Here is a 15,978-nt window from a genome sequence, read left to right on the forward strand (position 1 = left end):
TTAGTGATGGCACGACTCTACACACAATTTATTGGTGACTTCTCGTGGGGGGATGGGATCCCAAGAGAAACAAGAGAGGCATTAGTGACACCTCTTGCAAGTCTGGGAACTGGATTGCAATCCTGGATGGTGGGGATGGATTCTGTATCTCACAAATTGAAAATGTAGTTCCTTTGCTCTGGTGTATTTCAGCCACAGCTGTCAATGAAACAAAAAGTTGGAAAATATCCTAGGAGAGGCACAGAAATGGAAAGAGGCAGTAAAGACATTTAGTTGATGTAGGAATTGGAAAAACAGTGAGTAGATCCAGGAAGGCTATAGAGAGCTTTAAAAGTAAATCACCACAGAAATGGTAAGGACCTAACAGAAGCAGAAAACTAAGAAGTGGCAAGAACACACAGAATAACTATACAAGAAAAGTCTTAATGACCTTGATAACCATGATGGTGTGGTCACTCACCTAGAACCGGACATCCTGGAGTGTGAAGTCAAGTGGGCCTTAGGAAGCATTACTATGAACAAAGCTATTGGAGGTGATGGAATTCTAGCTGAACTATTTCAAATCATAAAAGATGATGCTATGAAAGTGTTGCACTCAATATATCAGCAAATCTGGAAAACTCAGCAGTGGCCACAGGACTGAAAAAGGCCAGTTTTCATTCAAATCCCAAATAAAGGCAATGCCAAAGAATTGCCACGCAATTACACTCATTTCATATGCTAGCAAGGTTATGTGCAAAATCCTTCCAGCTATGTTTCAGCAGTTTGTGAACTGAGAATTTCCAGAAGTACAACCTAGGTTTGGAAAAGGCAGAGGAACCAGAGATCAAATTGCCAACATTTATTGGATCATGGAGAAAGCAAAGGAGTTCCAGAAAAAATATGTACTTCTGTTTCATTGACTACATTAACTGTATGGTTCACAACAAACTTTGGAAAATTCTTTCACCTGTCTCCTGAGAAACTTGTATGCAGGTCAAAAAGCAACAGTTAGAACTGAATAGGGAACAATGGACTAGTTCAGAATTGGGAAAGGAGTACATTAAGGCTATATATTATCACCCTGCTTATTTAACTTATATGCAAAGTATATCATGCAAAATGCTGGGCAGGATGGATGGATTCACAAGCTGGAATCAAGATAGATGGAAGAAATATTAACAACCTCAGATATGCAAATGATATCACTCTAACAGCAGAAAGTGAAGAGGAACTAAAGAGCTTCTTAATGAAGGTAAAAGAGGGGAGAGAAAAAGCTGACTTGAAACTCAACATTCAAAAAACTAAGATCATGGCATCCAGTCCCATCACTTCACAGCAAATAGATGAGGAAAATGTGGAAGCATTGCAAGATTTTATTTTCCTGGGCTCCAAAATCACTGTGGATGGTGACTGCAGCCATGAAATTAAAAGACACTTGCTCCTTGGAAGGAAAGCTATGACAAACCTAGATAACATATTAAAAATCAGAGATATCACTTTGCTGACAAAGGTCCAAGGAGTCAAAGCTATGGTTTTTCCAGTAGTCATGTATGGATGGGAGAACTGGATCATAAAGAAGGCTAAGCACTGAAGATTTGATGCTTTCAAACTATGGTGCTGGAGAAGACTCTTTTAAGAGTCCCTTGGACTGCAAGGAGATGAAATCAGTCAATCCTAAAGAAATCAATTCTGAATATTCTTTGGAAGGACTGATGCTGAGCTGAAGCTCCAATACTTTGGCCACTTGATGTGAAGAGCTGATTTATTGGGAAAGACCCTGATGCTTAGGTTGAAGGCAAAAGGAGAAGGAGGGGGCAGAGTATGAGATGGTTAGATAGCATCACTGACTCAAACGACATGAATTTGAGCCAACTCAGGGGAGACTGTGGAGGACAGAGGAGCCTGGCATGCTATAGTCCATGGGGTCTCAAAGAGTTGGATACGACTTAGCAATTGAAAAACATCAACACATGAGCAGCAGAAACTCAGAAGCAAAGAAACTTATAAGCCTGAAATGCCTAGTAGTAAAAAATCTGTGTCTCAGACTTGACTACTCTCTTCCCTCAGAGGCTCTGCCCAATAGCCCAGCTGCATGACAGACTTCTCTCATACAGTAGAAGGTAGTACAAAGTATTGGCAAATTGAATGGAGTACTCAATGACTATTTGCCAAATTGGATTGAATGGTCAATAGCATGTTCTTGACCCTGAGGGTCCAATATACTAGGATAGAAAGAAGTAATGTATTTTGAATAGGAAGAGATGAACCTCAAATATAGCAGGAGGGATTTGGATAGGCTAAAAGGAACATTCTTCTCTGATAATGAGGAATTGGAAAGAAGAACCGCTAGAATCTCCTTCTTTAGGTATCTTTAAACAATGTTCTCTTGGGGACGTAGGAATGGATGAAACTCAAAGACAATAGTCTGTTTTCCTGATTACTTCTTTCGAAGATGTCAGTCCATAAAGAGTCATGGAAACTTGGTCTAGTGACCATAATGTCGTAACTCTAGCCTGATTGCTTTGTGGAATATGTCCTTGATTGCTAAAAAGTTCAAATGGGACTTTTCTTGATGACTCTAATGAAATTTCCTCTTGGGATATTCAGGGACAAAGATCCAGATTTTGGAGGACCACTTTGAACACACACACACATACATACACTCAAAAGCAGAATGCAGAAATACTGTTTCTCAATTATTCTGGCTCTTATTTTTAACACTGCAAAGATTAATCTTTAGAAACATGGAGGAATAAAACAATATTGGTCTGGTAGATGAATGTTGGGGAAGGCCCATATACCAAGAGACATGCAAGACTTAAAGCTTGAGGCTATAAACCTTCCTCTTTTGAAGGAACTTTTTAGCATGATAAAAACAGAGCCAAACAGATTAAATAAAGAACATAGTTCACTGAATACTTTGAGTATTGTGCTGTAAAATGAAACTGGATATGAAGGGATGAGGGCTTCCCAGGTAGCTCAGTGGTAAAGAATCCGCCTGCCAATGTAGGAGATGCAGGAGAAGTGGGTTCAATCCTTGGGTCGGGAAGATCCACTGGAGAAGGGAATGGAAGCCCACTCCAGTATTCTTGCCTGGGAAAGCCCACAATCAAAGGAGACTGGCGGGCTGCAGTCCATGGGGTTGCAAAGAGTCGGACACGACGAGCAAATAAACAACGATGTGGAGGGATGACTTAGAGGCTAAGTCATGTTGGAATTCCAGTAGAACTTTCTGAGCGATTAAATGTTTAGGCTCATATCTATGAAAGCCATATCTAAAAGATTAGAAGTTTAATAATTGATATATTGATGCTGTCAATAAAATATATTTAAATTAAGATGTCTCATTCAGAAAGCTCCTGTCAAGGATTTTTCAGTATTCTTTCAGGGTGGAAGTTGAGGACATGAATACAAGGGTATGGTGGGCGATAGATTTCCCCATGGATCACATAACTAAAAAAGAACTTCTACGCTTAAGAATGTTGCCTCTAATCTTATAATGAGGGCACTGTTAAATGTAATATAACAGACTCTGATGATATATAAATTAAGTGTCAAATAAAAAATAAATTCTTAACTCTAAATATAAGTGAAGATTTCTTTCTGATATAAATTTCAGCAAAATCTTTTTTGGATCCACCTCCTTGAGTAATGAAAATAAAAAAAAAAAGAAATGGGACCAAATCAAACTTACAAGCTTTTGCACAGCAAAGGAAACCCTAAACAAAATGAAAAGCGAGCCCACAGAATGGGAGAAAATATTTGCAAATGAAGTGACTGACAAGGGATTAAACTCCAAAATTTAGAAACAGCTCATGCAGCTCTATATAAAAAAATAAACAACCTAATCAAAAAATGGGCAGAACATCTAAATAGACATTTCTCCAAAGAAGACATACAAATGGCCAAGAGGTGTATAAGAGATGCTCAACACTGATAATTATTAGAGATATGCAAATAAAAATTAGTGTCACCTCACACCAGTCTGAGTGGCCATCATCAAACATTCTATAAACAATATATGCTGGAGAGAATGTGGAGAAAGGGAACCTTTTTATACTGCTCATGGGTATATAAACTGGTACAGCCACTATGGAGAACAGTATGGAGGTTCCTTGCAAAACTAAAAATAAAACTACCGTATGGTCCAGCAATCCCATTCCTGGGCATTCGAGTTTTCTAATTTGGAAAGACACAAGCACCCCAATATCCACTGCAGTACTACTTACAATATCCAAGACACAGAAGCAACCTAAATGTCCTCTGAGAGAGGAAAGGATATGGAAGATGAGGTACAACATACAAGGGACTGTTACTCAGCCATAAAAAAATGAAAGAGTGACATTTGCCACAACGTAGATGGACTTAGAGATCAAGGTTCTAAGTGAAGTCAGAGAAAGACAAATGTGTGGTAATGTATTCCACTTATATGTGGAATATAAAAAAAGAGATACAAATGACCTTATTTGCAAAACATAAACAGACTCACAGACTCAGAGAACAAATTTATGGTTACCAAAGATGAAATGTAGGGGAGGAGGGGTAAATTAGGAGCTCGGGATTAACATATTCAAACTATATATAAAATATAAAGCCTTGCTGATAGTCAACAAGGACCTACTGTATAGCACAGGAACTCTACTCAACATTCTGCAATTACTTACATGGGAAAAAATGGATATATGAAATGCATGACTGAATCACTTTGCTGCGCACCTGAGACTAACACAACATTGTAAATCATCTATATTCCAATATAAAACAAAAGTTAAGTTAAAAATGAAGATTTCTTTAATTAATACATTGCTTATTTCTTAGTCATATGAGAAATCTGAACATTGGATAGTGAGAAAATATTACATTCTATTCATTTATGAAGATTCTTCCGGAGTTTCATTAAAATATGTTTGCCTCACCTTATTTAGGTTTTTTGGGTATCCTCTATAAGATAACCTTTATGTAAATTGGGCTTCCAAAACTGGAAACATAGAAAATGATCCGGTCTTTGAAAATGATGCTTTATGTTGTCCAGTTTTTCTTCCTTGTGAGGGGTTTTCATATTTAGGACAATCGCACATTTTGAAAACCATGTGTATTTCACTCCCAAGACCACAATGTTTCATCTGTCCCATGAAACCCCTTCAGTCTTAGGGTTTCCTGCTGACCTCCCAGAGCACATCTTTCAGTCTTTCCTATTTTGTTAATATCTGCTACCTCTGCTCAATGCTGGGGAGAGTCAGGGCTGCCAACTAATATCTATGAGACATAATTTGATTAATTTGGGGGTTTACAGATCTTTACTAAAATTAAATTTTTTAAAATAAAATAATAATAAATAATTATTAGAAAAAATAAAAAAAAATAGAGAATTACATGAAGCAAAATGTAAAACTGTCTCCTCTCTCTATAGGTAGCCTTATTGATAAGGGCAGAGAAATTCCTTGTCCCAATATATCTCCTCTCTATACTTACAATATTCTAGAAAATTTTATACAAATAGAATCACATTTACAAACTTTCCAGAGCATTTCTTGTTTAACACTTTTGATGTATGATTTTTTTATGGGTTGTGGCTTGTGGCCAGTAGGTGGTGGGGTTTGGGATCTGAATCCCAGTGTGGTGAATATTATGGGCTGTAACCCACTACTTCGCTTACTTTTTAGTGTTCAGTTCTCATCTCTGCAATATTATAAGAGAGAAAGCTCCCTGAGAGAAGGACCATCCTGTTTTTTGTATCTCCTATAGAACATAAGGTTATGCCAGGTACAAAGAAAGCTCTCAGGAGACAGAAGGTAAATTGAATTAAGTGATGGTATGGGCCAAAGGAGGCCAACCCTGAAAAATCACCATTAAGTTATAGTGCATGTGATATATATGTATAACTATATCTATTTATCTAGATAGGTATATCTAGAAATTAAATTTTCTTTTTCCTCAAAGAGTCAATAATATCATATTTACATATATGACATGTCTAATTTTATCTGAGCTTCATCCCTGTGAGGTGCAGAGCAAAACATTTAATACTTTTATTTAATGGGTCTGAAAGTCATGCAAAGAGAGATCAGTTATTTTTTGGCAGTAACACAGATTAACTATGATCTGAACACTGGTCTCCAGTATCTCCTATACTTAGTGCAGTATCCTGTCCCCATGACTACTTTGTAACTTTTGCACTTGAAAATTCCCATATATTTGAGCATCAAGTAAAGAAAAATGATAAGCCAGCTAAGAAAATTAATGTCAACATATTAACCATATAAGTACCTGTTCTTATACACAATGGAATATTTCAGCCATAAAAAGGAACAAAACTGGGTTAAATGTACAGCCATAGATAGACATAGAGACTGTCATACAGAATGAAGTCAGAAAGAGAGAAACATATATTAATGCAAATATGTGGAATCTAGGAAAATAGTACAGGTGATCTAATTTGCAAAGCAGATATTGAGACAGAGACATAGAGATCAAGCATATGGATACCAAGGGTGAAGGGAGGAGTGATAGGAGGAATCGGGAGATTGGGATTGTCATATATACACTATTGATGCTATGCATAAATTAGATAACCAAAGGGAAAAAAATAGATAACAAACAAGAACCTACTTTATAACACAGGGAACTCGACTCCACGCTCTGTGGTGACCTAAATGAGAAAGGAAATCCAAAAAAGAGGGGATGTATGTATATGTCTAGCTGGACCATAAAGAAGGCTGAGCACTGAAGAATTGATACTTTTGAATCGTGGTGCTGGAAAAGACTCTTAATAGTCCTTGGACAGCAAGGAGATCAAAACAGCCAATCCTGAAGGAAATCAATCCTGAATATTCACCGAAAGGACTGATGCTGAAGCTGATGCTCTAATATTCTGGCCACCTGATGTGAAGAGCCAACTCATTGGCAAAGACCCTGATGCTGGGAAAGACTGAAGGCAAAAGGAGAAGGGGACATCAGAGGATGAGATGGTTAGATAACATCACCAACTCAATGGACATAAGTTTGAGAAAGTTCCAGGAGATAGTGAAGGACAGGGAAGCCTGGTGAGCTACAATTCATGGGGTTGCAAAGAGTGGGACATGATTTAGCAATTGAACCACAACAATAGCTAATTCACTTTGCTGTATAGTAGAAACTATTAACAACAGAACATTGTAAAGCAGGTACACCTCAATAAAAATTAATTTAAAAAATCTAAGTACCTGTTATTCTTTTTATTTTTTCTAAAGTTCTTACCATCACTGTGAAAGCATGCACAGCAGAGAAGTTCAAGGTCGGGTCATCAGTTTTCTGTTGGTAAACCACACGATACTGGAAGATGATGCCATTGGGAGAGTCTGGCTCAGTCCAGTTCAGCAGAACTGAATGGGCACTGGTGACTTGAGCCCAAGGTGCCGGGAAATCTTGAGGTGGGGCTTCCAGAGTCCGTGCTGACGACCACAGACTCTCCACAGAGCCCCTGGAGTTACAGGCTCTGACCCGATACTCATAGAGTGTGAAAGGCCTCAAAGTGTCTGCATTGTCAATAAATTCAAGGGCTCCTTCTGACCAGACAAACACAAGGGATTCCTCTTCAATGCCAGTAGGACGTCTGAAAGGAAACCAGGAAGGAATCAGTGACACCTCACACTCAAGAAGGTTTGTGGACAGAGTAAGAAATTGCTTTTTAGAAGAATTTGTTACAAACTCAATTTTTCAATAGTCCCGTTAACCAAAATGAACATGGTAAGTCTAACAATAGGAGTTTGCTTTGGAACTCTTTAAAGGGTAAAAGTCAAATTTATTTCAGATGGCTTCTCCAAAATCTAAGTAAAAAGCAGAGTATGCTCAAAAAATTATTTCAACTGTCTAAGAAAGGAATTTAGTCCCATCTTTAGATTTTACTAATGTCAAAACTAGGGCTCATGAAATCAGACAGAAAAAAACAAGTAACTATCACTTTGTTGTACATCTGAAACTAACACAACATTTTAAATCAATTATATTTCAACCTTACCCTCAACCCGACCCCTCAAAAACCCCTAAGGCCCATGCAAACTCTTTTGGTACTCAATATATAGAGCATTGGAGAAGGCAATAGCAGCCCACTCCAGTATTCTTGCCTGGAGAATCCCATGGACAGAGGAGCCTGGGGAGCTACGCTTCAGAGGGTTGCAGAGTCGAACACGACTGAGCGACTAACACCCACACACACACGTAGAGCATTAAATGTCTAAGTAAGAGAAATGGAATTGTCAGTTGTTAGAATGACCCCCAATATGTGATATGGTATTTTATTTGGAACAGATACTTGCTAATCTGGGTATAAAATCATGATGCAGATCTGACCAGAATGGGACGTTTCCGAGGAATGTGGTTGGTCTCTTTCTGGGTTACCAGCATCTGAACCCAGTAAGCTCAATAAAACTTTTTTAAAAAATTCAAGTATAGTTAATTTACAATTTGACTTAATTTCTACTATACAGCAAAGTGATTCAGTACATTCTTTTTTATACCCATTTCCATTATGGTATATCTGAGAATATTGAATGTAGTTCTCTGTGCTTTACAGTAGGACCTTGTTGTTTATCTATTCTATATATAACGGTTTGCATCTACTAACCCCAAACTTCCAGTCCAAATAATTTTTTGAATGAACGGCCCAAAGGCATATAATTCCATGGCTTTTCTGCATCTTTGCCTCATCTCTATCAACCCTTCCTTCCTATGAGGTTAAGTGTTCTAGGTTGGGGAAGAATTGTACACAAGGGATGACCCTTTCCTCGTTTCGCTTCATCTCCAGTTGAGAAGAGACTGATGAATAAATCAGTATTTTCCAGGCTCTTAGGTGTATTTAATTAACTCACTCTTCAGATGCTGGCATGTTCACATACTGCCATATCAGATTAACCATCAAAATGGAAAGGGTTATTAAGACAAAGTAAATGACAGTATCTTTCAAGAAAAGGCAGGATATTTAAAATCTTTGGCTTTGAGAATATGATGATCCTCAAGGTGATAAGTCACTATGACCTAGGAAAGAGCAATGACAGTCTACCTGCTGGAGGCTGTGGAGAATTCACAGATAATCCCAGTGACCTGCAATTATGGCTCAACAACCCACCTCATTATTCCTTGCCAGACTCTGCACCCAGTATAGGTGTGCAGGGTGTGGCCTTTGTACTTGCCGCTGATACCAGGTACCAGGTGCGTCAGTGGGATGGATCATTCTAATGAGGACCAAGGGCTCACAGCCAAAATCTCCCCTCAGTAAGTTTTTCAAAAGGTATTTGCTGAGAACATGATGTAGTAGACAAACACAAACTTTTATGGGAAAATAAAATAGTCTGTTTTGTCTAGCTTCAAACTTTCTATGACAATTGAATGAATTTTTGTAAAAAGTTCATGAGGTCCTACATTGAGGTATAGCCATAGTTGTCATAAAGCTGACATTCTATTAAAAAAGTAAAGAAAAAACAAAACAAAAAGGAAAAAAAAGTAGGAGAAACATAAAAAATAAAAGAACACACACACAATGGGTATTCTTTTTTTTAATTTACTTTTTTAATTGAAGGATAAGTGCTTTGCAGAATTTTGTTGTTTTCTGTCAAACCTCAACATGAATTAGCCATAAGATATACACATATCCCCTCCCTCCTGAACCTCCCTCCCATCTTCCTTCCCATCCCACCCCTCTAGGTTGATACAGAGCCCCTGAGTTTTCTGAGCCATACAGCAAATTCCCATTGTGGCTATTCTTTAAAAAATTGCCTGAAAGTATAAATTTTAAAAATCTGTACTATGTAAGAGATAAAGTATTATGTTAGCCCCAAGTTTATCCACCAAAATAGTTGGAGGATGCAATCTGGTTAAATATTCAGTTCTGATAAGAAATTATTAATATTATAGTGAGGTAACCATGGGAAGGACTGATGCTGAAGCTGAAACTCCAACACTTTGGCCACCTCATGCGAAGAGTTGACTCATTGGAAAAGACTCTGATGCTGGGAGGGATTGAGGGGAGGAGAAGGGGATGACGGAGGATGAGACGGCTGGATGGCATCACCGACTTGATGGACATGAGTTTGCGTGAACTCTGGAAGTTGGAGATGGACAGGGAGGCCTGGCGTGCTGTGATTCATGGGGTCACAAAGAGTTGGACACAACAGAGTGACTGAACTGAACTGAACTGAACCATTCCATCTGTGGTATTTAAAAAAAAAAAAGGACATTTTTAGGTTGAATGAATTCTGAATAGAAGATGTTGAATAGGCAACAATTATTTCTAATTTATTTAAGATATAAGCTTCAACTGTTCATTTAACTGGAAGTGTTTCCTCCTGAACAGTCTGTGTGTAGGAAAATCACATTTCCAGTTCTCTCTGAAGAGTCAAATGGTTGTCTCTGCTTAAGTTCATGTGGGAGATACTTCAGTAATTCCCTCTTCTAATTTGAGTTAATTTAATGTTGCTTAACACTTAAGAAGAAAACAAAAATAATTATTAAACCAGGAACTATATATTTTAAAGAGCATTCATACTTACGTTGTCTTCATGTAGTATAACCTTTTAAAGAACTCCCTACCCTCTTGGAATGCCAGTAGTTCTTAGTGCTTATCTTCAAAAGCAATTAAAATAAAATCCTATAATTTAATGCATTTCCCATAACAATTTAGGATGAGACTGCCAACCTTACCTCATGAAGAATATTAGAATACTCTGAATTTAAATAAATAACCAGAAACACCTGTAGTCACAGGAGATGGGTTGCAGGCCTTGCCTTGCCACACCATTAAATGACCTTGGGCAAACTCACCTGTATTCTCTAGTTTTCATTTCACTTTGTAAACTGGAGTAAATAATCTTATAGTGCATAATGTCTAGAATTTTGTAAGAATTAAATAATTCTTTTTTAATTATGCACATGAAAATCACTGGATCAAATTTAATACATAACACAGGGGAAGTTATAACTGAAATGATGTCCAAAGCCATAAGAGCGTGTGGAGAAAAGGGAACCGTCCTACACTGTTGGTGGGAAGGTAAATTGGTGCAGCCACTATGGAGAATAATATGGAGGTTCCTTCAGAAACTAAAACTAGAATTACCGTATGATCCTTGCAATCCTCTGAGTACAGATTTGGAAAAGACAAAAACTCTAATTTGAAAAGATACATGCACTCCGGTTTTCATTGCAGTCCTATTTACAATAGTCAAGACATGGAAGCAACCTAAATGCCCATCAACAGATTAATGGATAAAGAAGACGTGGTACATATAGACAATGGGATATTCCTCAGCCGTAATAAAGGACGAAATAACGCCACTTACAGGGCCTGCTGCTGCTGAGTCGCTTCAGTCGTGTCTGACTCTGTGCAACCCCATAGACAGCAGCCCACCAGGCACTGTCATCCCTGGGATTCTCCAGGCAAGAACACTGGAGTGGGTTGCCATTTCTTTCTCCAATGCATGAAAGTGAAAAGTGAAAGTGAAGTCACTGAGTCGTGTCCAACTCTCAGCGACCCCACAGACTGCAGCCCACCAGGCTCCTCCATCCATGGGATTTTCCAGGCAAGAGTACTGCAGTGGGGTGCCATTGTCTTCTCTGTTACAGGGCCTAGAGATTATCATACTAAGGGAAGCAAGTTCAGTTCAGTTTAGTTCAGTTCAGTCACTCAGTCATGTCCGACTCTTTGGGACCCCATGAATCGCAGCATGCCAGGCCTCCCTGTCCATCACCAACTCCTGGAGTTTACTCAAACTCATGTCTATTGAGTCAGTGATGCCATGCAGCCATCTCACCCTCTGTCGTCCCCTTCTCCTCCTTCCCCCAATCCCGCCCAGCATCAGGGTCTTTTCCAAGGGAAGCAAGTTAGACAAAGACAAATACTGCTTGATATCACTCATATGTGAAAACTAAAATGTGATACAAATAAACTTATTTATAAATAGGAATAGACTCACAGATATAGAAAATAAACTTATGGTTACCAAGAGGGAGAGATGAAGGGGAGGGATAAATTTAGAATTTGGGATTAAAATATATATACTACTATATATAAAATAGATAAATAACAAGGTCCTACTGTATACCACAGGGACTATATTCAATACCTTGTAATAAACCATAATGGAAACGAATCTGAAGAGAATATATATATGTACATACATATATATGTGTGTATATATATATAAAACTGAATTAATTTGCTGTACACCAGAAACTAACACAACACTGTAAGTCAACTATACTTCAATTAAAAAGAAGAAGTGATGTCCACAGCCAATATTGAGGAAGACAAATCCAGCAGTTGTGTAAAGGCTGAATTGAACAGGGAGTGACAGCATCTCATCACACAATGAAGTCATCTCAACAGTCTATATGAGAATAAATGTGAATCCTGAACTAGGCTCCTGGTAGAGGAAGTGGAAACACAGGTGATTTTAAAAATGCTTTGGAAAGTCTGAATCATCCCACTTTCCTGAGTGAGTGTCTGCTCTGATGCTGGGGAAAAGACTTCAAATACCTTCCAAAAATTTTAAAGCTTAATTGCATTTAAAACTCTTCAGTGATTTGTCATGGAACTGGCCTGTGTTTATCACTCCAGATTCACCTTCTGAGATTTCTATTCCAATTTTACTTTCTGGTCAAAATCCAATGCTTAAAAAAATCCAGTGCTTAAAAAACCATCCAATCCTTGCCCATGTTTCCCTTGTATTCCATGATATTTCATGCTGCCATGCTTGGATATCTGTTAATCCTGTTCTGCAATGCCTTGTTCCGTTTTCCTTCATTTTTCTCCTCCTTTCTATAGTCTAACTCCAAATCAGCTTGTAAAACTCAACCCCCATTTTGTCCAGTAAGTCTTTCCTTTGCTTCTCTCTCAAACAGGGTTATGTATTTTTTGCACTGACAGCTGTCATGTCCGACTCTTTGAGACCCCATGGACTGTAGCCCACCAGTCTTCTCTGCCTATGGGGATTCTCCAGGCAAGTATACTGGAATGGGCTGCCATTCCCTTCTCCAGTGGGTCTTCCCAATCCAGGGGTTGAACCCAGGTTTCCTTCATTGTAGGCAGATTCTGTATCACCTGAGCCACCAGAGAAGCCTCAAACAGGGTTATAATATCCTCCTATGTGCTCAGCCTTTTCTTTATGGACTCACTTGTCACCATGTATTATAACAGACTTTCCTTTTTTATATGTCTCCTCCTATCCCACAAGTTCCCTGAAGGCAGGGACTCTACTTTTTCTTCCACACACTCTCAGCACCTAGTGAAGCATGGCACACTGTAGTGGACAATGAGTATTTTTTGAAGCAGTGACTGGATAACCAACTGGTTGACTAGAGTCCAAAATTTTGGTTCCAAGAAGAATCAGGGGAATGTTCTCATTATTAAGTTATTGTCTCTCAACTCTAAACCTACCCTTCTATATTTGGCTTTATGAGAGTAGGACGGGGACTCCATCATCTACGTTTCTGCTCTACCAGCTGACTCTATGTTGAGCTCTGCCAATAGGGGGTGCCAGAGGGTGACGTCAGAGACCTGAAAGGAAAAGGGAACTAACTGGCTCCTCCCTATCTGCTTCCTGCCTGCTTGCTGATTACATAAGGTTCTCTCCAAGAAGGATTTTTCACCTTGGAGGAGGTAGATCCTTCTCCCTTAGAAGCAGATGGTTCAAGTGTGACATTTTCCCAGCACTTGGAAAGCCAGCTTTATCTCATGCCTCCTCCTACAGACATCTGCATCAGCTGGTGGGTGCCCGCCCTCCCTGAGCCCCCAACCCTGCCTCCTCGAATGTCTGGGTCCCAGCATCAGAGCTGCTTCTCTCTAATCTTCTGAGTTTTAATAATTCAAGCTATTTCTCTTTGTTGCCTCAGTCCTATAGGTATTAGCTCTTTCCTGCAGTTGCCATCTCCATGATATCTTGAGTTCTCTTTTCATCTTTCAGTTATCTAGTCAACAAATTGACAACTAGTTAGGAACTCTTTACATTAAATTCTCTCTGTTAAAATAACTGGTGTGTTTTTTCTTTCTTGAGCAGACTTTGATTGCTATAGAAAATGAGGATGATGCTCACAGAAAGAGGGAAATAAGAAAATCATAAAGAGGGTGATGATAGATTTGCATCTGGACTCACTGAACTTATCATTTTGTCTTTATCACACAACATTACATATTGACTATAAAAAGTAATTAGAAAATACAGATGAGCAAAAAATTCAAGAATTATCCATAACCTATCTCTGGGCAATGAGCACTGTTAACTTTCTTTTGGTGTTTAACTTTCCAGACTTTTTTTGTGTACATATAAATGTAAAAGTATTCTTATATTTAAAGAAAAACAGAATCATACTAGGTGTACTGTAGTAAAATCTTCTTTTATTATCATTAATGCCTTTCTTTGTCCTGAAATATAAATATATAACTGCTAGATTGTCTTCCAAAGCATGGCTATGGATGGTTAACCTTGGATAACTTCCTATTTTTTTAAATCATGCTTTATGTTTAACACAGTACTTTCACATACATAATTTAATTCCCATGAAATTCTAGATGTTATTTTCTATGTTTATTAGCCTAACTTACATAAAAATGAAGCTTAGGGAAAATAGTCCCACTCTGTGTGATCCCATAGACGGCAGCCCACCAGGCTCCCCCATCCCTGGGATTCTCCAGGCAAGAACACTGGAGTGGGTTGCCATTTCCTTCTGCAATGCAGGAAAGTGAAAAGTGAAAGTGAAGTTGCTCAGTCGTGTCTGACTGTTAGTGACCCCATGGACTGCAGCCTACCAGGCTCCTCCACCCATGGGATTTTCCAGGCAAGAGTACTGGAGTGGGTTGCCATTGCCTTCTCTGAGCCTGACTGCTACTGGGACCCTATACCTTTAGTGTTGGGAATTTTGCTTATTCCATTAATTTTATTCACCCGAGATATCTTTGTCATCAGGTAATGCTTGATAATATTTTATCTACCATGAATGAAACAATACAAAGTCCTGAAATGAGTGAGATGACACATGGGAATTTTGTATATGTGGCATTTCCAATCAGTAAATTATAAAATAATGTTGACAAATTGTGTGTGTCCTCAGTCACTAAATCATGTTTGACTATTTAAGACTCCCTGGACTGTAGCCTGCCAGGCTCCTCTCTCCGTGGGATTTCCCAAGAACACTGGAGTGGGTTGCCATTCCCTTTCCAGGTGATCTTTCCGGGCAGGGTTTCCTGCATTGCAGGCAGATACTTTACCCTCTGAGCCACCACCCAGGCTTTGAGGGATGGAAAGAATGGGGCGAAGGGGTAAAAACTTCTAGTATAAAAGAAGTAAGTCACCATACAACATGGTGACTAGACTGATAATATTACATTGCAAATTTGAAAATTGCTAAGAAAGTCAAAAAAAACTTCTCAAAAGTAAAAAAAATTTGTAACTCTGAATGGTGACAGTTGGTAACTAGATTAATTGTGGATCATACTGAAATGTACACTAATGTTGAATCATTATGTTGAACTCTTGAAACTAATATAATGTTGTTTGTTAATTACACTTCAAGTAAACAAAAACAAAATCCAGTCTACATTTAGATATAAGGAATAGAGCCATAAAAGCATAGGAAGAAATAATTGATGTGTTATTTTTAATACGATCACTTGAAAATTTCCTTAATATACACGAATATAGGTAAATTAATAAGAAACTGTCCAAATGAAAATGGATATATACTATACTATATACACACAAATACCAAATATATATTTGAAATAAATAAACAGTGAGGCTTATTTTGACTAAAATTTTAATTAAAACAATAATAATATGCCACTTAAAATATTGAACTTGCAAAGATTTGAAAGATTGTTGTTTCAATATTGATAGGAGATTGCAGAATTAGAAATTCTTACATCCCATTTTTGAGAGACCGTTTTGGAATCTCTATATGCAGAGTACATCATGAGAAACACTGGGCTGGAAGAAGCACAAGCTGGAATCAAGATGGCCGGGAGAAATATCA

At 38.2% G+C, this 15,978-nt stretch overlaps 1 protein-coding gene across 1 annotated transcript in view; it reads right to left on the bottom strand.

Moving 5' to 3' along the window:
- The window catches only part of USH2A (usherin), a 930,744-nt gene that overhangs the window by 130,421 nt on the left and 784,345 nt on the right, over positions 1-15,978 (bottom strand). Inside the window, exon 60 of the mRNA XM_052653949.1 lies at positions 7,219-7,573. Coding sequence (XP_052509909.1) covers positions 7,219-7,573 — 355 coding nt within the window. The remainder of the gene's footprint in view (positions 1-7,218; positions 7,574-15,978) is intronic.

This window comes from Budorcas taxicolor, chromosome 16 (genome assembly GCF_023091745.1).
Source record: "Budorcas taxicolor isolate Tak-1 chromosome 16, Takin1.1, whole genome shotgun sequence".
NCBI lineage: Eukaryota > Metazoa > Chordata > Mammalia > Artiodactyla > Bovidae > Budorcas > Budorcas taxicolor.